We start from the raw sequence: 19,925 nt of genomic DNA, 5'->3' as shown, positions 1-19,925 counted from the left end.
ATTCACCGGAGCTCTCATAAGAGATGGAGCACTTACCCACCTACCAAGTTAAGGGTACCTAAACTAAGTAACGCCCTGGACTTATACAGAAGCTCCAGCTAGGGTTCCAAGCAGCAGCTTAACGTTGGTCACCTATGTCTTTGACTGCCTCTGCTCCTCAATGGCAACTCTTCAACGGAATTGCCTAGTAACCGTAGGCGCAACTGTTGGCTTCAAGAAGCTAACCGAACAAGTGCTGCTACCCGCATTCTGGCAGTTCCTAAGCTCAGAGGGCTTTACTTCACTACGCATCCAATGCGGTCCAGACGTTTCTTGGGCAATGACTCTTTTGGACGATCGCAATGCTGATATACCAGAGGGACTGATGGTAGATGTCTTTGAATCTACAAAGAATCTCATGAGAGATGAAATGACGCTGTGCAGGGCCGAGAGCGGACTGCGCTCCACGGGTTTGGTTATTTCTCATGCGGGTAAGTTCCTCCCTTCAATGAAGGATACATGTACACATCAAGTAAATAAATGAGCCGTTGTTACTTCTAACACTGTCTACCAGGAACCGGCACAATTCTTGATGCCTGGAAGGTCGGCCTCCCAGTAATTGTCGTGCCCAATGAAGAGCTGCTAGATAATCACCAGGCCGAGATGGCCAAGCATCTCGCAAAAGAAGGCTACGCAATCATGAGTACAGCCAGGCAAGCTCAGGTGCAATCTCCATAGAAAGATGGACTCTAGTCTAACCCAACACGTCTCATAGTTGTACGGACCTCCAAGGAGCAATCCATAAGGCGGATCGGCTTTGGGAGGAAAACCAGTCTCGCTGGCCACCCCACTCAGTTAAGCCTCAGAAGAATGCCGGCAGCCTTCGCCTTTGGGAGATTCACCCTCAGGAGGTCGAGAGGGAGGAGGACGCAAAAATGGTTAATGACTAGATTTTTGCCGCTTGCGATCGCTTCCCTCTATTGACAGGCTAGCAATCGAATTTCGGAGCACGGGATATCATAACTTTTTTGGGGGGGTGTTTTGAGGCATGGAGTTTTATTTTTTTGGAGGTTGATTGAATCGATTGCAAGCTGGCTGTTTTCTCATCTATTTCGGACTAGATAATAAGTGGGAATCATAATGGGACTTCATGACAGGTTAGGAGACAAGAATTCTATTTACATTTGATTTCAAGGGAGATTGTTGGCTTCCCAAATCTTGACCGTCGCATCTTTTCCAGAGCTTGCTACACGGCCGCCCGCGATCCAAGTGATGCCCGTTACGCCGTCCAAATGAGCATTGGGTGCCTTGATACGTTGGCCTTGGAGCCTCTTCTCCAAGCACCAGATAAAGATGTGGGAATCCAAGCTGCCGCTGGCGGCATACGAACCTGAATCATCCCAGGAGATGCAGGTAACTCGCGCCGTGTGTGCCGACCAGCGGTCCGTCACGAGCTCCCATGATCCAACCTTGAAGACTAGGATCTTTCCCACGCTTGTTCCCGTAGCCAGGTGGCTACCGTCTTTGGAGAATGCGAGTGCAGTAATGGTGCCGAGCGGACTTGACACAGATTCCTTGTATTCGAGGTTGCCACTCGAGTCGCTTGTGTAGATTTTTGCGGTGCTTCCTTGACCTCCAATGGCGACATAGGATCCATGCGCCGCAATAGCCTCGGGGGTAAAGTCAAGAGGGGTCTCCTTGAGCAGCTTGCCATTTGAATAAGCCGCGACGCCAGCCAAAGTGGCCACATAAACGACATCGCCAGCGGAAGCAGCTCCTTTTGGCTGCCCGGGCAGCTTCGCAGACTCGCCCAAGAAGGTCTTGGCAGACTCATCAATCGCCTTGATAGTGTCGTCCCATCCCACGCTGTATACCTTGCCTTCGTTTGCAGCGAACTGGGTAACCTGGTTTGTATGAGACTGGCCATCCACGACAGTTGCAGCCCCAGTCTCAAGGTCCCAGGAACAGACACGACCGTCGAAGCTGCCAGTCAGGACCCCATTGCCATCCGAGGTGCCGACCAGGGCCGTGATTCCCTTGTCGTGGCCCTGCACAATTCTGACGGGCTCATTCTTGCCCTCTTGCAGGTATGTCAGCTCACCAGCCAAGTTGATGCTGATGATGAGACCATCTGTTCTGCCGTGAGGGATGACGACGCCGACTTGGTGGTCACGCACGCTAACTCCCTCGCCAAACTTCCAGGTCTGAATGACGCTGCCTGAATCAACATCCCACAGCTTAACAGACTGATCTGCGCTGGCCGTTGCAAACTTCTTTCCGTCCTGGGACCACGAAACACCAAAGATGCTACCAGTGTGCTCTCCCTCGCCGATCTGCTTGATTGGCTCGCCCGAAACGCCATCGTACAGCTGTATCCGCCTATCCTGTCCAATAGTGACGAATATAGATCCATCGGGAGAGTATACGGCGCCCAAGACAAAGCCGGTATGCAGGTTTGTCACCCTCTTGAATTCGAATGGGACGCCGTGGTAGAAGTTGACATTTCCGTCATCACCAACAGTAACGGCACGCAGGGGACGCTTCGGCGTGATGCTGACGGCGTTAATTGACTTGGTATGGCCAATAATCTCCCCCACCGAGTTGCCGCTGTCGGCCATTATGGCTTTGCCAAACTTCTGTCGGCCGTTGCCCACGGCAATGATGCGCTGGGAGTCGCCATCCCAAGCAATGTCTAGCAGGGGACCAGAGATGATGGGATACTCGCCTCGAGTAGTTTCGATAGACTCGGGCTCCCATATTCTCAGGATACCGGCAGAATCACCACTGGCGATCTTGAATCCGCTCGGCGCAAACCGAGCAATGGTGGTGGGGTGGGTGTGGCCGGTGTATTCCTTGCTATTTGAGGGATCGTCGATGGATCGGACGAATATGGATTTGCCGGACTGCAGAGCGAACCAAGTCAGCACTTTGCCTCGTAGGATCAAATCTTTGAGGATACGGTCAGCCAAGCGCTGAACTTACGGCATAGGCGATTCTGGTGCCTTTGGCATCGGCCGAGAGCAGCGTTGCCTGGCCTCGGGTGGTGACAGGCGCAGCCGCCAGGATTCGCTCAATCGTAATAGATGCCATGGTTAATGTGACTAGCAAAACTCTGATGATCGGTAGTGATTGTCTTGGTCGTCAAACCGGGTTGGTCCTCTGAGAACCGAAGCTTCGATGCTCAGGAGGGGTTGAAACGAACAAGTGTAAGTCGACGGTGGGGCTGGGGAGAGGTTCCGCCGCGCAAGCTAAAGTCGCAAGCTACTCGCTAGCACTCCTAACCGGTAGAGACTGGACTCGAGCAGCGAGGTTGCTACCCTGTGGGGGAACAGAGCACCGTATAAACGATGTTCTGAGTCCCATTGACGAGTGGAGGGGATGTATTTATGAGCTGAAAAAATATCAAGCGATTGCTTCGTTGGTTGGCTGTAGCATATCCTCGCATTGTGTTTTTTTCTCTCTGCCTGGCTGCACTGTTGTCGTCATCGTCGTCAATGAGGGCCATCTCAGCGATTGAAACATCAGGCACCAGGAATCTTTGCCGCTCACTTGCCTGCCCTCATACATGTACCAGAGTGCCCAACCAACAGAGCCAAAGCATCAAACATTGTCAGATGCCTGCCAGACAAGGCAGCAGAGATATTAAGTTTCTGCCTCGAGAGCTTCGTTGTGTGCACTGCATGTAACACTGTACTATAGCACTTCAAGGCGTAGCTAGCTGTGTTACGGCCTCGTCGTAGTCTTATGCAGAGAATAAAGCATAATCCGCTGCCAAAGCAAGGATGTGGTCCTCGGCATCTCGCTAGCAACGGAATATTTCGAGCCTGACCAGCACCGAGCTGCAGCTGCTCCAAAGGGTAACTCTTTCTACTGTAGTAGGTATCACTACGAGATAGTACCACCAATAACGGAGTCCCCATCCCACAGCTTGCTCCGTAATAGATGCTACCTTGAAGGTCCTGGTGCCAGCTGGAAGAGCAGTAGGTATCATACTAGGACTGAGCCCATCTGCTTCTGTATACCGTCCATCGCCTGAGGACCCCTTGCAGAAAACACCGACTCACCTTCATTCCGCAAGACAAGCCACCCAATTTCTTGTAGGCAATGGAAAACAATGCCATACCGCCGTGGCGTTGCGCCTCCCAGGGGCAAGACCAACTAAAAGCAGCCCCCGTCTTGGAGTCGTCCCTGTGCCTGATGTACAGGTACAATGCAATCCGGCCAAAAGCTTAACGCGAAAGGAAAACAACAAGAGAGCAGAGAGCCATAAACGACACCACCTCCCTTGCAGGTGAGCTGGCTCGACAAATCATCCCCAGAAAAGCTCGGACCGCTATGTGAAATCCGCACACCGATTCTTGGGCTGACATCCCGGTTGAGCAAGACGAGGAGCGAAGGGTCTCCATGACCTGTGCTCGCTTATACTACCAGGTGCCTCTTGATGCTTCCGTGTAGGTATTTGCTGAGCCCCCTGGAGAGGAGCATCTGGGGGATCGCCACCATTGAGGAAAAGACGCTGCCCAGCCCATAAACAAACGAAGACCTAAGAATTAGTTTAGCAACAACGATCAACAGAGGCAGGAAAACAGAGTTCATCCTATTCTGTGCCGTCACAGCTCCTCGCAGCTATTTGAACTCTATCCCTTGCTCCCCTGGCCAATCCGGGCCCTGCTGGCTTCTCGCCCACCGGCAGACCAGCCCGGACCTGCAGCGCCGTTGCCCACTAACAGCGCTCGCTACGAGGCTCTGAACTGCTAAAAAGCGCTGCCGAGCAGGTGCTAGACCGCTGACGGGATAGGACGATAGGCACCGTCTCAGTCGAGAAGGGGCGGGCCAGCGTCCCCGCAGACAGCCGCAGTTCCATTTCCCGCTGTTCTAGACCCGCGCGTGCTATTGGCTCGCACCGCTATAATACTGTAGACCTCCCTTTTTATGATCCATAATGCGATCCATTCCTGCGTACGCGACGGCAGAGACATGGCATGCTAGTAACAGATCATTATTGACAAAAAAGACATGGAACATGGAGCAAACGATAAGCAGGGATTGCGCTCTCTTTCTTTTGGAGATTTGTCTGCATATTTGCAGTGGCACCGGCCGGATACGAGCTTTCTTCGTTCTCTCGATGGAGCTCCGATATCCATAGTGGCATCTGGGTATCACCGCCAGTCACACAAGACGTGATATCACGTCCTAGGGCCCTCGTGTGTGAAACTCGTGCAAACTCTAACATCGCGTACAGACGAGGCACGAATAAGAGGCTGCCCTTAGTTCACATGCTAGTTCTCTCCAACTTGCGGAGATCTGTTTACCCCTTCCCAGGGATCTAGAAAGAAAGGCAGTAGTATCTCTCTCTGCTGATAGTATCCTCCTAGGCATGTACATGTAGATCGGATCGGTGGCGGCAGCGGCGTCGAGCATCTACTGTACTTGCTTCAATGTTATCCCTCGGCAACCGGCACTGTCCTTGCATACAAAACAGAGACTAGTAAAATCCTGGCAACAAGAAAAAACGTCCCCATCGCCGTGAGTTCGGCCGCTGCCCCATGCAACGTCGACGATGAATCTGGGGGGCGTGGTAGGTGGCATGTTGGGGTTTCTCAGATGGCCCATTCTCACTTACACCCCCCGGCTCGTCGCTGCCAAACCGGACTTCACCTCACCTCCCCTGGCTTCTTATTTAATTTTCTGCCCTTCTTCCCTTCTTGTCTTCTCCCTTCCCTTTCTCCTTCTCTTTTCTTTCTTCTCCTCTCTTCATTTTCCATTCACGCAGACTTGTAATCATCGTCATCATCATTGCCATCGGATAAAGCATTTGTCTATTGCTTTTCTTGCTTTTTTGATAGCTACACTTTACGCGTTAAAAGGCAATCCAGCTTAATACCGTCCAAGATGAAGTTCCTCGCTACTCTTCTATTCACTGCTGCTGGCGTTTCTGCCGCTACCTCCGCCACATCGCCAGATACCCCAGGCTCTACCTGTCTGGCTGACTACATTCTTGATAACTGTCTGGATTCAACTACCAAAAATGTACGGGATTCTCATATATCCATTCAAGACTGCACCAACTGACTCCAAGCTCTCTTTCTAGGCTGGCAACTGCAACGCTACCGACTATACATGCCTTTGCGCAGCGTACCAGGCCATCTTGACGTGAGTCCTTCCTTATTGATGTTCCCTCGCTCTTCAAGGATTGCTGTATACTAACAATTCACCAACAGCTGCTACAACAACTGCCCCAGCGACATCCGCGCTCCATCAGTCCAGCAACAGGTTGATTCCTACTGCCGAACTGCCTCTCTCTTGGCCACCACCACAACTGCCCACAAGACTAAGACTTCGGGTGCTTCCAAGCCCGACGAGACTTCCGCTTCTGAAGCTTCTCCCGGCAATGACGAGGCTACTCCCACCGGGGAGAGCAGCGGTTCTCCAACTGCTGGTGGAAGTGACGAAACCAGCTCCAGCGGCCATAGCTCTGCCACCGCTGCTCGCACAACCAGCTCCAAAGCTGCTGCTCCTACTATGATTGGCAACGTTGCTGGCATTTTCATGGCTGTTGCCGGTGCTGCTGCTGCCGCCATTCTCTAATGAGAAGAGAGAGAGAGATGGACATGAAAGTCATTGAATGAAAATCATTGAATGGAATGGAAAGCTGGGCTCTGGGGTGTAACTAAGGCGTATAAGAGGAATTGGGAACTGTTTTCGGCACATAATGCCTGTAATTCTAGTTTAGTCGTTTAATATCATGTTAGGATTCGACGTCGAGCACATTCGTGGCCATGACTTGTTCTTTGTGTTGTTTGTAAAAAGATGTCACCTGAGGTCTGGTCCTTCGTGTAGGAGGAGTAAGTACACGGCTACGATTTGATTGTAGAGAAGTGTTGATACTGCACGCTATTTTACATAGAGAGTAATTAACATCCGGCGCGGAAGGGGAGTTTACCTGGACTGTACAGTAAAATCCCGCCAAGTCAAGCATGACGCCAACAAATATCACGTATAAAATAACAATATATTGCCTGTGTATGACATGCTATATTTCAGAAACCATTGTACGACACGTAATATTGCCAATCAGCCAATGCAAATAGGAAACGGGGCCATTTGACCCGCCATCAGTCTTATTTCCGTCATCGCTAAATTCCTCGCGGGCATTCACTGTATCATACAAGAGAAGAGATATAAAGAAAATAATAGAAGAGTAATAGCAGTCTTCTCGTAGCTTTGCCACCCTTAGGCCGCGCTTTATGCTTCGGCTACCCTTTGATAACTTGGGCCGAGCAGTCCTCAAGCACGCTTCGCTTTAACCCATTGCGCCAACACCGTCTGAACAGAAAAAAAAAAAAAAAAAAAAAAAAGAAAAAAAAAAGAGAACCCGAGCCTCTAATACAAAAAAACACGCGCAAGAATTCCGAAATGCCTCCCGAATAAACCAGTTGGCGCCAGTTAAAAGAGATATATAAAATAAAAATGCAAGCCAAACCCAGCCCAGTGACCATTGAGAGATTTCGAATTGAGTAAAAAAGGACGTCATAGAAAAAAAGGTCATAAACAACTAAAAAACAGAGTTATAATTCTTAAAGGGCGCAAAAAAGAGGTGATAAGAAGTTAAAGGAGAATCCAAAGGGGGATTAGCTCTATAAGAGTTCATGGCCGGAGTAATGATAGGTGATCATGACAGAAAAAAGGCAAGACTTTAGACATGTCGTTGTCGTCCTTCTTTGGCACTGTTTCTGACGGGACCAATGAATGTGACTGGCTTGGTTTCTTCCTTGCGAAGACGCACAGGTCCTGCAATGCTTGCGGACTCTCGGCGTAGACCTCGAGGGTCTGCCTCATAGTCCAACGCAAACTCGGCAACGTCTGATACCGATTCCGCCTCTAGCTGGTCGCTTGCTCCCGAGATGGAAGAGCCTTCATCAGAATCATCGTACTCCCCGTCGTCACTAACTAGGGAAGGCGCATTGTTGCTGACGAGCGTGTTGGGGCTCAAGTCAGCATCCTCCATGTCCATGTCCTCATCCGATAGCATCGTGCTCGATCGGTGATTGCCGGACATGATGGCCATGTCAGAATCTGATGGAGATGCCAAGAGCATGTGGGCTGAACGGCCTTTGCTGCTTGTCGGACGGGCTGAGGGGCCCATGGCAGTGGGCGTCTTCGCGGTCCGAGCGGGCATGCGCATAACAACCGACGCTCGGGCAGGCGGTGAATTCCGCATAGGGGAGATGGAGCCTTCAACCTCTGATTCCTCTCCGGCGGCAAACTCTAGTGATATCTTCTTCTTTGCATCAGCAACAACATCGTGGAGATTGCCTTGGAAGTTACGGGCTTTCAAGAGGCGAGACAAGTGTGGCGCATCAGCTGAAGGGCCAAAGCCCGGTGCCTTGCCGGGATGTGCCTTGCCGGGATAGGCGACAGCATTGACGTTGCGAGGTACCTTGACAACCGACAGCTTGCCCTGGTTGTAAAGATTTAGCGAGTCGGAAATTCTCATCCGGAGAGACTTGAAGATGTCTTGATCGGCCAAGTCATGGCGCGCAAAGGCATGCACGTAGGGCGTGGAGGAGACAGTGGTACTGGTGGCGGCAGCGGCGACCGGGGCCGAAGAGGGGGCAGATGTTTTGCTGTCCTTGGAGATGCTACTGTTACCCGCCTCGGAAGCATCATAAGGTTGGCCGCAATGGACGGCAGCCTCCTCATGGCTCTTGAAATCACGCTTGTGTGCTATGCGGCAGTGGTTGATAAAGCCTTGGGTGCTCGAAAAGTTGTCACGATGGCAGTCCAGGCAGACAAGCTTGACGGTTTGGCCATCCGAGCGTGTCAGGACGCATGGGCCTACCTTGTCCTTGGGTGGAGGGTAGCCGCTCGACAGAGACTCAAACTTCTGACTGCCGTTGCCACGGCGTCCCTTGACAAGTCCAATTCCAAAATCACCATTACTGTTCCTAGTTGTTCTTCCTTCCACGATGAAGCCACGGGCAGGAGCACGAGGCAGCTCCGGTTGCATGCCGTCAAAGGCTGGATCAGGGATGAGCCACTTGGCATAGTGCCGAGAGTAGGGTCCATCGACGACGCCAAAAGGAGGAGCCCAACGAGGGACGGCATCACCGGCCTTGGCGGCTACTGCAGGACCTTTTCCGGCGCTGACATCTAACATTTGTTGCGGGGTGGGACAATTCACAGGATACGGGATTAGGTGGCATCGTCGCAGCTGCTCAAGCGCAATCTGGCACTTGGCCAGCTCTTGGTTGATCAATCTTAACTCTTTATGTTTGAGCAGGATTTCCTGGCAGAATTCAGCTTGGATCAAGTCCCTAGCGCTCTCGAGGGCACACGGTTCAGATCTCGGACAAGACGACTTCTCGACAAAGGCTTCAGAGCCAGTCTTTGCGCGTTTTGCCGGCGCAACATAGCTCAAGGCTTCGTCATCATCGTCGCCGCAATGCGCCCGCTTCAAAGGCACTGGCCGTGCCGATGAATCGCTTGCGACAGACGAACTTCGGCTTGGCTGGCTGGCGGTGGTAGCGGGCGACCCGTTGATGGTCTTCTCGCTTCCCCGTGACTCGGAGCTCCAGAACCGAAACATGGACATGCTCGCTGCTGGCTGTGCGACTGCGCTAAAGCGAGCGATGCACTGCACTGCGATGCGATGCGATGCGATGCGACGCGACGGAAAGGCGCAACGGCGAGACGCACTCTTAGCGAGAGGTTGAAGTTGGTGATGAGTAATGATGCGCTATGGGCGCAAACAATGAAGGCACTAGACTGGAGCGAGGGAGGCAAATAGTGGGGCGATGGGAGTGCGCGTGCTGACGTAACGCCCAGGCAGTGGCCGTGGCAGGTTTGGGGTGGCGCTGGGCAGAACGGGGGGCTTGTGAAGGCGGCTGGTGTTGCTTGTGGCCGGCGGAGAGGTCGGAGAGACGCTGGATCTGACCTGCAGTGAAGGCAGCGCGCGAGAGGGAAGACAAGGGGTGAATGAGCGCCGGTGCGCGAGCCTGGAATAGGGGGCGAGGTCTGGGGGAGATCGAGTGCTAGCGAAAGCCTCGAGCAAAGCCTCTGGGCGAGAGCGCGACAGAGGACGGGTGAGAAAAAAATTAAGAATAGGGAAAGTGGTGTTATGAGATGAAAGGGGGAGAATGAGAAGGCGGCTTGGGGCAAAGGAAGGTGAGAAGTTTGAAAAAGCAAAGGGGGGAGGCGACTCGAGCGCAGCGTGCGAAGAGGCGGTTTGTTTTGCGCGAGTCTGACACCTGGAAGGAGACCAAAGGGCAGGGCCAGCAGGGGCGGCGAACCAAGGCGGAGGCGAGTTGCCCACGGCCAAGGCGCCTGTGACTCGACGGGCCAGTTTTCAGGCGGTGGGCCGCGCTGGGCTGGCGCCTGGAGCCACGCTAGAGCTAGGGCTGCGAGTACCGGTACCTGTGCTGGCAGTGCAGCTGTGGGTGGGCAGAGCCGCTGGCGGCATGTGCCTCCGCTAGCGCTGTGGTTGCTGCCAGCTGGGACGGCGCTGCAAGGGGGGTCGATGCGCTGGTAGCGGTACTTGGAGCGCACACGCCGTGTGGAGTCTGCGGTCGCGACATGCCACAGCTTCAAGGTGCAAGCAAAGTACAAGAACAAGTACTAAAGTACAAGAGCAAGTGCAGGTGCAGCGTTCCGTGCGCTGGGGCCCTTTTTGCTCCGTCCCCGTCTCCGGGGCGCAAAGTACTCCACAGATGCGGCCAAGTAGACCTGCTCGTGCTATGCAGCCGCGGGTTACCGCATCTGGGCCTCGGGGTACACGTTCGAGAAGGGCCTTATCGCCTCTGTTGGGGTGGTATCTTTGCAAGATGGCATGGACTCACCTGTGCTGTCACTGATAAGATGAGCCCATTGTTTTTACGTTTTTAGAGCATTTAGCAGTAGCACCAAGGTAATCAAAAAGCTTCTTATCTCTACAGACTCGCCGTTTGTATCTGTCATCTGCTTTCAGAGAGGTATGTAGCACACTGCTGCTGCTGGGTACATATTACTGGACATATGGTACTGCTTCCGCAGCTTTACGACGCCCAGACGCGGCGCTAGCAGCAGACGACAGCAAGCAATACCGCTTCCATGGCCTGCAGCAGCAACCCAAAGTCCCTAAGGAGGTGGATGCACATACAAGCAGTACCTTTTGTAGGCAGTACCTACCACTTGTAAGACTGGAGGAGGCGCTGGAGCAAAGAGACCGACCAGGGTATCAGTTAGCTTTTCGTTCGATGCTAGCGGGGAAGTGGCCCGAGAGAGTAGCAACAAGTAAGCCGCTATACTGTTGCCAACGAAAAGCACCAACCAGCTCTTGCTTTGCCCGTAGGACAGGGATCCGGGAACACATTGGCGGCTTTTGTTTCTGCTTTACTTGCACAGGCAGCCAGCCGCCTCTCTTTTCTGCCGCAGTAGACGTTTGGGGATTCGGCTGCGTATGCCGCCACTGGTGTTTTCATTTTCTTCTCAAACGTTGACTGGCTGTCAAGCCCCGTGGATGCAGAAAGAGGAGGGAGGGTGGAGCAGGCAGCGATTCAGAGTTTCTTCCTGCTTGTATAGTACAGCATCAGCGGGTGCCACCTGAAGCGGGCTGGACTGAGTTGTTATTCACTTGACAATCAATAGCAAACAGATCAACATGACCGTTGTAGCATAACGGCTGCCACGGCCCGGTACCCAGGTCTAGCGCCGAGAGACACCGGCACAAAGAGCCCCGTATAAGAGAGGTGCGAAAGTGCATTTGTACGAGCAATACGGTTGACCAGAGGCAAATCCTTCGTTTTGGCGAATGCAATACCATCACGAATACTAGGTACTAGCTCATGCTCAAGTCAATGCACAGCTGCCTATCGCCTGCGGCCCGTAGCCCAACGCGATGGCGGCCTGCTCCATCCAGGCTACATATGTACGGCACTTACACCAGTCCGAGGCAGCAGTACAGTGTGTATCTGTACTTCTTTGAAAGGCGTCGTATCCTCTACTAAACACAGGTACCCACCGAGAGTCGCTGTTGAGGGTCGGGCTAATGCCGTTAGTGCATTGATGTCTCCAATGCAGCCCAATCCTTTGACCAATCCACGGCGCAGAAACCTCGATTCCGGGATTCGAGATCGATTGCCCAAAATCTTTCCAACACACACACAGATCCAACGTCGCCGGGCGAATCATCTAGCCAGCCGCGACTCAATGTGAAGACGTTGAAGCCAAAAAGGGTGCACTTTTGAAGCTATGTTAAGCAAATCCCTGGCTATAGGGCTTCCTTTCGTTCAAACCTGCTCAACTGATACGGCCCATCTATCCTGCTCCTCCTCCATCGACTTGTGGGCCGATCGTACTCGCTCATATCCACTCTTCTAGTATCAAAACCGCCGTAGAATGCGTTGACTGTCTCCACCTCAACAGCTGGCAAACTCGTCATCCATTTGCAACCAGGCCATCATCAAACAAGTCTAGTCAGTGACTACCAAACCTGCTCAGAATTAGACAATACACTGCATCTTGTCTTTTCTGTTTACATGATACCATGCCGTAAAAAACTTGACATTTGGCCCGTTACTATGCGCCCGTAGCGTCCCTCTTCCCCCCCCCTCAAAGGCAACGGGAGTAGAGTTATCACCAGATGCACGCACCACCCTTCCCATGACCTGGCTTTCTATTTGGGGAACGGCTGCGTTTTGGCATCTTTTAGCGGCCCTTGGGAAGATGCGGCCCAGAGCCCGTTTGACTGGTCGAACTCGGTCCACGCCAGTTGCCGAACAAAGGAACAAGGTTTAGCCCATTGGGCCGCCACTCGGCTTACCTTCGGAACTGATTCCATGAAACGAGAGGGAACAATGGCATGGCAAAACAGCGGGATAATGGCGGGTTTCGGAGGTTTCGTATTGGGCCTGGTCAAGCATAGAAACTGGGGGAGACGAAGCCCAAAGTGGTTTATGCAAGTGATAAGTGTCAGTATGTCGTTTTCACTCTAATTGACTTGTCGACAACACATACCTTAATAGTACTTATACACACAAAGTCCTGCATAGAGCGCAGACACGCAGCCATTGGTTCAATCAGAGGCTCTTGGCCAGAAATGGATTGCTGCCCAGATACATCGTGCTAGTGCCGATAAAGTGCTAGCGTAGCCTTATGTAGCACTAAGCACCAAACCCACATTTCGACCAAAAGCTGTAATCCTTGAATTTGCATCTCGATCTTTATATCAACAACGCCTCGTTCACCTCCAAACGCCCTGTCATGTCGGCCGACAATCCCTCCAAGAAGCGCAAGCAGCAGCCAGCCAGCCAGCCAGCTTCATCAAAGAAATCTCGCACAGAAGGCAATGCCACCCTCATAGGCCCGCACGAGGGCATCCTCAAAGAACTTTCAACAAAACACAATGTTCTCGCCCTCTCGATTATCTCGTCCACACAAATCCGCAAGCGCGTCTCCAGCGCTACTTCTCATCTCCTCGACAAGACTTCAGGCTCGCGCGCAGTCTTGCTTCACGCGCGGCCCGCAGATGTATGCAAGATGATGACAGTGGCAGAGCAATGCAAGAGGACGCTCGGCGAGCAAGGGAGGACCTGGTATCAATACAACGAATTATTCGACCTTCCTGCAGAGACCAAAAAGAAAAAAACCGTGCCTAAAAAGTCAGATTTGGAAGAGGTGGAGGATGATGGATCCGACAGCGACGACAATGCCTTTGAGACTATGCAAAGCCGATTCGAGCAAGCCGTGTTGCCGCCTCCACGAGCTCAAACATACAAGTCTCTAAGAATATTCATCTCTTCTCAGGCTATTTCCGACCTTAAATCAAGGGAAAATGTTACGGTACAAACGAGCGAGGACGCAACATGATAGGCAATATCACGGAAGAAAACAAAAAGTTTTAATTTTGGCTACGGCCATGGCTACGGCTACTTGAATCTGGAAGGCAAAATTTTTTTTATATGGATACAGCAATATGATACCCTAGCTTTTATAAACAATCTTATTAAGCTAATAATTATCTCCAGTCAGATACCCAAGAAACATATGATACACTAATTGCAACAGCGCTAAATACCTTAACAGAAACCCTCTTCACCCAGGATTTTGCTGGTGCTGGACAAGGCCAGCAAAGCCTCACAATCCGACCTAGACAGCTCTCAAACATAGTTTACATGCACTACGATCCAGACCATACCTCGGCTCGTTGTTTTTTTTTTTCGAATTCCGCCTCGTATAACAGATATCAATACTTAGTACGCAGGGTTGCCCTTCTGCTTCTTTGACTGATCCATAATCCTCAAGACGAAGTTGACAATAACGGCCAGCAGGAGGATGATGGCCAAGAAGGTAGGGCCAAATCGGTCATCGAAACCCGCCTGCCCTCTCACTCGTATAGACTTTGCTCTCCAGTGATATGTAACTAAGGCGTAAATCATCGTCAACATGGCCACGCCGGTGAAGAGGAAGGCAGAGATGAAAGACACTCGGTCGCCAAAGTTAAGCATGCCGATGGCCAGGGCGCCGAGGATGACGGTGAAGTTGAGCCATGACAGGAAGGTACGCTCGTTGGCGAAGAAGACCTTGGGCTCGACTCGAGTGGGCAAGGCAATTCGCTTGCCTATTTGAATTGATGAGCAATTGGCACGCGTGCAGATTATAGGGGGCGACGACTAGACTATTGCAACTTACCGGGGGCGGTTTGGAGAAGAGGCTGCGAGGACATTGTGATCTTAAGAGAAGCGAACGTGAAGAAAAAGTTTTTGTCGCACGAGGTTCGAGCTGCCGCTAGTCTGGATAATGATGACGCTCAGGGAGTAGAGCTAGAGGTGCTTCTGCGCGTGGCTCGCTAGCAAATTAGGTCACAGCAAGATGATGCAACGCGTAGGGAGGAGAGAAATTGAAGCGATTGAGCTCTTTAGAGGTGACGAGAATTTTGTTTCGCGATAGAAATAGGTGCTGCGATCAAAAGGAAGAGAAGAAAAAAGCAAGATTTCGGTAGTGGATGAGCCGGTAGTATCTGCAGGCGAAAGCTATCGAGGTCGCTGCCAGCAAGTCTCCACCCTAATTGGGGAGCTGCTGCGCACGTGGGCAGCGCACTGGACTGGGCCTGCTCTTGGAGTCAAAGCCAATGGCTGGCGGTCACGTGCACAGCTCCGCAGCCGCTGGAGGCGCGGCTTTGCCTGTGCCAAAAGGGGAAAAGCGAACGCAGGGCGAACGAAGCAACCTGTTCGCGGTCGGAAGCACAATAGCAACAAGCATCGTGTCACAGGTACGTTGGTCAATCGCTGAAACGAGCTTGATAGGCTGTCAATGGCCCGCTAACCTTGGATTGTGGTCTCGCACAAGCAGCATTTCCTATCATCGGCATCTCCTACGAAGCTACGGCGGTTCCTCACCTGTTCTCGTCGCATCGTCCTGTTTGCAGCCTCACTCCCCCTAAACGCTCATCAGCCCAGCTGTCCAAGATGTCTACCCCGGTATGCCAACAAACACTATAAAACTCGAAGAGGGGTAAAATGTGAGACATGCTGATAGGGAAGATAGCCCGTGCCCTTCAACCGACTCAAGCAGATTGCCACAGATGTACGTTGTTGCCGCTCTCATCCCCCCCTAACGTGCAAGCTACCAGGAGCTCGCGCCGCTAACATGAATTCAAGGTGTGCAACAACGCTATCGGCAGCGCGGAGTTCTACGACCACGCAAAGACAGAGCAATGGAACTCAACCATCATTGTATGGCAGATACCTCGACACAAAAGCCCATATGCGTTTCTAGACGGCCGTTGACTGACCTATGCGACAACAGAGCTCAATGCTAAAGGCCCTCATCTCCGAAGCCACTCCCCAAGGCCCCAATGGCGCCCCTTCATATAAGTTTGCTTGCAACAGCACCATTGTCCAGCACCTGGTCCCCACGTCTGCGCTGAACAAGGCCCGCGGCGGCACCGACACCAAGTCCGAGGAGCCTCACGTGTCGACGAGCACAGAAGCCACCGCTACAGATGGCAAGCCGCATGTCGGCAGGCGAGGAATGCACAGCGCAACTGGCGCATACTGGGACGAGAAGAAGGACGGCATGTGGACCTTTAAGTATGATGGAGGCGAGGGCAAGGGCATGGACGTGGTTATCATGCTGATCTGGATTGCTGTTTGAAGCGGGGAGATGAGAGAAGGGAGATGAGAGAAGGGAGATGAGAGAAGTGATGGATCAAGTTTCTGGCTTACATCTCGATGAAATGGCACTGGCTTTGGATGGCGAACATGCGATGAGTCGGGTCTGGGCCAATTGCTCTTCTATAGACGTGACTGGAGGTTTAGGAGAACCAATTCTGCTGCCATGTGTTCGTCTATGATGTACATCTTTGCTGGAATACTTGCATATTGAGCGACGGGATGCTGCAAAGGGTTGAGCGACTAAACATAGCATGGAAGAACAAGCTAGGGATACCTATGGAGTCGATTGTCATTTGAGCTGCTATTAATCTTTTTTAACTTCAACTAGAATTATTCAATGCTGGTATTTTGCCTAAGAGAGTGCTCCGAGCAACTGTCTGCTAATAGTAGCTGGCATATTAGTATCTCGTAGGGAAAAAAGGGTGCATTCCCCAACCAGTTGACCTTTTGGATGCTGTTTGAGCGAAGTATTGGCAGCTTGGCAGCTATCAGCTGTACAATGATGCCGTGCATATACACAATATATCGCATCTGCATCGCACATATTGCTCCTACAAGGGAAAGACGGATGGTATCAAAACGTCATTCATCCATTCGCTTCCCAAAGCTTGGCAGTAGGATGTATGATGTAGAAAGCGACGAAGTCAATAACTCGGACTGCAAAATCTGCCATGCTGATATTGGTACTTGTGAGGCAGGTTGACGTACAATCTTTCTTCACGCGAGCAGCAAACAATGTGGAGGCTAGGCCATCAATCGCTAGTACATTCTACGACAGGCGAATAATTCCATTGTTGGCTACTGAATATAATCACGATGCAGACAATGCACACAACGCACACGATATATGCAGCTACGGGGATATTACTTTAGCGTGCTGCTGTCAAACACCACTGCTAACCTTTCACGATGCTTTTCTGCGCCAGTAAATGCAGGGAGAAGAAGTAGCAGGAATGAACGTGCCACGCGATCAGCCGCACCTGACCTCTGCCCGACACACCGCCCGATGGACAAGAGCGCTCTTTCTTCCTATTCTTTTCTGCTTAAGAATAATGGGCTTTCCTCCTTCCACCATTGTTCGCGTCGTCGTTTCATCAAAACCTACAAGCTACGTGATACGAACTTTACAGGTGCAAGTTTTCCACGAAGCCTCATTTCGCGCAGCTTCTCGAGGTCATTCAGGGTCCCCCAAGCCTCTGTCTCCGCTATGATGCTAAGCTTGCAGCGCCGTGTGGAGTCGCAGCGACGACGGCTCGGACTGCTAACAGCTCCAAACCCCACCGAAGATCGGGATCATCTCCGGCAAAGGGGCCTTTTATGCCAGATAGAGAAGTGAGATGCTGGAGCGCACGACGGTGTTGGTCTCTGAGCGCCCATCTTCTCTGACAAGAGCGCGCGATCTTTTGTCTCTTCAGGCAACGATGTGATACAAGTTTTAGGGGATTGCGGAGAGGATCGGACGAGGGGGCGGAGCAGCTCTTGTGGAGGGCAGCAAGAAGCTGGAGACGGAGAATAAAAAAGAAAAACACATTTTGCTGCCTGCGGTAATGCCGGTTGGGAGCAGCGATGGACGTTCGAGACAATTCTGCGACACCAGATGTGCTTGGAGAATGGTAGCATCCTTGGACCGAGAGCGTCGGCAGGAATTGCAGCGGCCAATCCGGATGCAGAGACTGCGCAGCGTCCGCAGTACGGCCGCGCCGCCAATATATGCTGGTGATACCTGAGCAAGAGTGTGGATGGCTGGATGGACGGATGGGCAAGATCTCTATGCGGCTGGTCCACTGATTTTGCGCGCAGGTAGGAGATTTTCTCCCGGTGATCCTATCTCGGTCGCCTTGTCTTGCCACCATTCCCGGGGCTGCTGCATCGCTGGCGAGACGTCTTGAGAGCTATCAGGCCATCCGACACACCCCGCGAGAAGCTTGTACGAGTACATCCATCTGCCCCTACGCAAGCGACCAGATAGAGATGCGCGATGAATCCGCACCGACCACATGATCTTCTGGTGATACGCAGCCGTCGTACGTCAAGCCCGGTTTTCGCAAGCGTTAGACCCAGTCCCCATCCTGGCACCAATGGCGCCCCGGGTGGCCTGCCGTACCTCGCGCTAACACCCACTTCCACGCAAAGCGAGGCAGTGGCACATGGTCATCCTGACCAAGAATTTCGCCTCCCAGGGGAAAGAAAACTCTGATGGGCGTTAGCCATGGGTCTGCGCGCCATATTATGGGGAACCCAGCCAAGAACCAGAGGCCAGAGAGCGACAGACTCCGTCACACCACCACCACTTTTCTCACTCACACACGCCCCCGAAGTCGCCTTTTTTCGGCGTTTCCAGCCCTCGGTCCAATTTCTGCACACTCCAAGTATAAAGACCACCCGGCCGTTGCCCCGGATCAGAGCGTGGGGGGGAAAGCGAATCACTTTGCACACATCATCGGCACGGCATCGTGTTAGCTATCTCATGAAGTCGTTAGTGAGGAGCCTGCCACCTCATAATAAAACATTGTGCCGCATTACGCAACTGTGATAACGAAACAAACAAGAGTCAACACCTTCTGCATCGTACCCCTTACTGCAGCCCGTGGGGGTTATACCAACCTTATTGTCAACATCATTGCGCGCATCACCCGATTATCGCCTGCTCTGTCGCAACTCGTATATTTAAACAGCCTTTTGCCGACAAGGCCGATCTCGAATATCGCTACTCAAGAAGTTGTCTTCTGGATATATCTGAACTAAGTAACAATGGTTCAAGTACTTGCAGCCCCGTCCCTCTCTCAGAGCGGCAATGCCATGCTCGAGACAGGTAGCGGCAGATCTGAAAACATGGTCGTGTCAAGGGAGGAGCACGCTCAGAGAGCCCGAGAGTTGATGATGAAGAGAGGCATGATGAGGGCGCCTCGGCGGGGGTGGTCCCTGACTGAGTATCAAGGACAGAATGACGGACCGCATCACTTCCACGCCGCGATGCCTACGACCATCGATCGCATCCCGGAACATGCGGCCGTCCCTCCAAGCCCGGCACCACAGCCCGTCCAGCTGCCGCAGCGCCCGAAGCTACCGCCGCCTCGCCGCTCGCACTCCGTCACGGACAAGGAGCCAGAGCCCGCGAACCAGCCTCGGCTGTCTACTCGCCTCACCCTCCTCGACCTTCCTTCCGAGCTACACTACGCCATCTTTGACTTCCTCGACCCCATTGACGGTGCATGCCTTGGCCTTACACACTCCAAGCTATATGACATTCACCGCCGCAAGAACGGCACCGTCCCGCTGTCAAGCCGATACTCTGGGCCCAACGATATTGAATGGGCATGGCGGGGCGCCGGTCCTCTCGTGCACCCGCACTCCAATGGCAGCAACACTGAGAACGACTTGGAGCGCCTACGGGTCAAGGGCCAGGTATACTGCCGCAAGTGTGGCATCTCGCGTTGCGAGCTCCACAGGCACCTGAAAGATTGGTTTGGCAAGGACGCCGAATACTGCGAGATCAAGGAGATGTACGGCCCGCCGGCCAGACCTAATGCGAAGGGATACTGCTTCATGCGATCTCCCAAGAACCCCCACTGGTGCGGGCGTCATGGGGCGAAGAAGACGATGTCTAAATGAAATAATTTTTAAGAGTTGAAGAGTGCTGCCTTCACTGGGATATTGGAATTACTGGAGTTGCCCTTTTTTTTTTTTTTTTTTTAATCAAACGGGTGGTTTTGATGACAGGGATGGGGAATACATATGCATGTGTGCATGGGGTAAATATGGTATACGATATGGCCTGGGATTTTTTTTTTAAAC

General features: G+C 52.4%; 8 protein-coding genes across 8 annotated transcripts; 5 read left to right on the top strand and 3 right to left on the bottom strand.

Annotated features, from left to right (window-relative positions):
- The first annotated feature begins 74 nt into the window (after nt 1-74).
- On the top strand, nt 75-1,238 carry TrAFT101_006908 (uncharacterized protein). The gene is made up of 3 exons (XM_024910061.2): nt 75-470; nt 554-692; nt 755-1,238. The coding sequence occupies exons 1-3, from the start codon at nt 161-163 to the stop codon at nt 927-929; spliced, it is 624 nt and encodes a 207-aa protein (XP_024758558.1). The 5' UTR covers nt 75-160; the 3' UTR covers nt 930-1,238.
- Nucleotides 983-3,706, bottom strand: TrAFT101_006907 (uncharacterized protein). The gene is made up of 2 exons (XM_024906899.2): nt 2,962-3,706; nt 983-2,882 (listed from the first exon to the last, which is right to left on the bottom strand). Exons 1-2 carry the CDS (start codon nt 3,067-3,069, stop codon nt 1,170-1,172), a joined length of 1,821 nt encoding a protein of 606 aa, XP_024758557.1. The 5' UTR covers nt 3,070-3,706; the 3' UTR covers nt 983-1,169.
- A 2,165-nt stretch (nt 3,707-5,871) lies between these two features.
- Nucleotides 5,872-6,567, top strand: TrAFT101_006906 (uncharacterized protein; the record flags this gene model as incomplete). Its single annotated transcript, XM_024903393.2, has 3 exons — nt 5,872-6,009; nt 6,071-6,132; nt 6,201-6,567. 3 exons carry the CDS (start codon nt 5,872-5,874, stop codon nt 6,565-6,567), a joined length of 567 nt encoding a protein of 188 aa, XP_024758556.1.
- Nucleotides 6,568-6,973: 406 nt separating this feature from the next.
- TrAFT101_006905 (uncharacterized protein) lies at nt 6,974-10,191 on the bottom strand. The gene has a single exon (XM_066127908.1). It carries the CDS (start codon nt 9,572-9,574, stop codon nt 7,676-7,678), a length of 1,899 nt encoding a protein of 632 aa, XP_065984021.1. The 5' UTR covers nt 9,575-10,191; the 3' UTR covers nt 6,974-7,675.
- Nucleotides 10,192-13,104: 2,913 nt separating this feature from the next.
- TrAFT101_006904 (uncharacterized protein) lies at nt 13,105-14,024 on the top strand. Its single transcript, XM_024903392.2, has one exon. It carries the CDS (start codon nt 13,219-13,221, stop codon nt 13,822-13,824), a length of 606 nt encoding a protein of 201 aa, XP_024758554.1. The 5' UTR covers nt 13,105-13,218; the 3' UTR covers nt 13,825-14,024.
- VTC1 (vacuolar transporter chaperone) lies at nt 13,900-14,961 on the bottom strand. Its single transcript, XM_024904199.2, has 2 exons — nt 14,647-14,961; nt 13,900-14,575 (listed from the first exon to the last, which is right to left on the bottom strand). Exons 1-2 carry the CDS (start codon nt 14,678-14,680, stop codon nt 14,208-14,210), a joined length of 402 nt encoding a protein of 133 aa, XP_024758553.1. The 5' UTR covers nt 14,681-14,961; the 3' UTR covers nt 13,900-14,207.
- A 110-nt stretch (nt 14,962-15,071) lies between these two features.
- On the top strand, nt 15,072-16,475 carry TrAFT101_006902 (uncharacterized protein). Its single transcript, XM_024902024.2, has 5 exons — nt 15,072-15,226; nt 15,307-15,434; nt 15,502-15,540; nt 15,615-15,689; nt 15,763-16,475. The coding sequence occupies exons 2-5, from the start codon at nt 15,423-15,425 to the stop codon at nt 16,108-16,110; spliced, it is 474 nt and encodes a 157-aa protein (XP_024758552.1). The 5' UTR covers nt 15,072-15,226; nt 15,307-15,422; the 3' UTR covers nt 16,111-16,475.
- A 2,406-nt stretch (nt 16,476-18,881) lies between these two features.
- Nucleotides 18,882-19,742, top strand: TrAFT101_006901 (uncharacterized protein; the record flags this gene model as incomplete). The annotated part of the gene is made up of 1 exon (XM_024900685.1): nt 18,882-19,742. The coding sequence occupies one exon, from the start codon at nt 18,882-18,884 to the stop codon at nt 19,740-19,742; it is 861 nt and encodes a 286-aa protein (XP_024758550.1).
- Nucleotides 19,743-19,925: the final 183 nt, after the last annotated feature.

This window comes from Trichoderma asperellum, chromosome 4, assembly GCF_020647865.1.
Source record: "Trichoderma asperellum chromosome 4, complete sequence".
Classification (NCBI taxonomy): Eukaryota; Fungi; Ascomycota; class Sordariomycetes; order Hypocreales; family Hypocreaceae; genus Trichoderma; species Trichoderma asperellum.
Note: the sequence above shows the minus strand (reverse complement) of the source record. Positions and strands in the feature narration are given on the sequence as shown.

Bases quoted from the DNA above. Each gene is read 5' to 3' on its own strand.
- TrAFT101_006908 (XM_024910061.2), top strand. From the start codon at position 161: ATGGCAACTCTTCAACGGAATTGCCTAGTAACCGTAGGCGCAACTGTT. The intron at 471-553 runs GTAAGTTCCTCC...ACTGTCTACCAG, and splicing joins TTTGGTTATTTCTCATGCGG to GAACCGGCACAATTCTTGAT. The intron at 693-754 runs GCAAGCTCAGGT...CACGTCTCATAG, and splicing joins GCAATCATGAGTACAGCCAG to TTGTACGGACCTCCAAGGAG.
- TrAFT101_006907 (XM_024906899.2), bottom strand. From the start codon at position 3,069: ATGGCATCTATTACGATTGAGCGAATCCTGGCGGCTGCGCCTGTCACC. The intron at 2,883-2,961 runs GTAAGTTCAGCG...TTCGCTCTGCAG, and splicing joins GCACCAGAATCGCCTATGCC to TCCGGCAAATCCATATTCGT.
- TrAFT101_006905 (XM_066127908.1), bottom strand. From the start codon at position 9,574: ATGTCCATGTTTCGGTTCTGGAGCTCCGAGTCACGGGGAAGCGAGAAG.
- TrAFT101_006904 (XM_024903392.2), top strand. From the start codon at position 13,219: ATGTCGGCCGACAATCCCTCCAAGAAGCGCAAGCAGCAGCCAGCCAGC.
- VTC1 (XM_024904199.2), bottom strand. From the start codon at position 14,680: ATGTCCTCGCAGCCTCTTCTCCAAACCGCCCCCG. The intron at 14,576-14,646 runs GTAAGTTGCAAT...CAATTCAAATAG, and splicing joins TCTTCTCCAAACCGCCCCCG to GCAAGCGAATTGCCTTGCCC.
- TrAFT101_006902 (XM_024902024.2), top strand. The intron at 15,541-15,614 runs GTACGTTGTTGC...CATGAATTCAAG, and splicing joins TCAAGCAGATTGCCACAGAT to GTGTGCAACAACGCTATCGG. The intron at 15,690-15,762 runs GTATGGCAGATA...ATGCGACAACAG, and splicing joins AATGGAACTCAACCATCATT to AGCTCAATGCTAAAGGCCCT.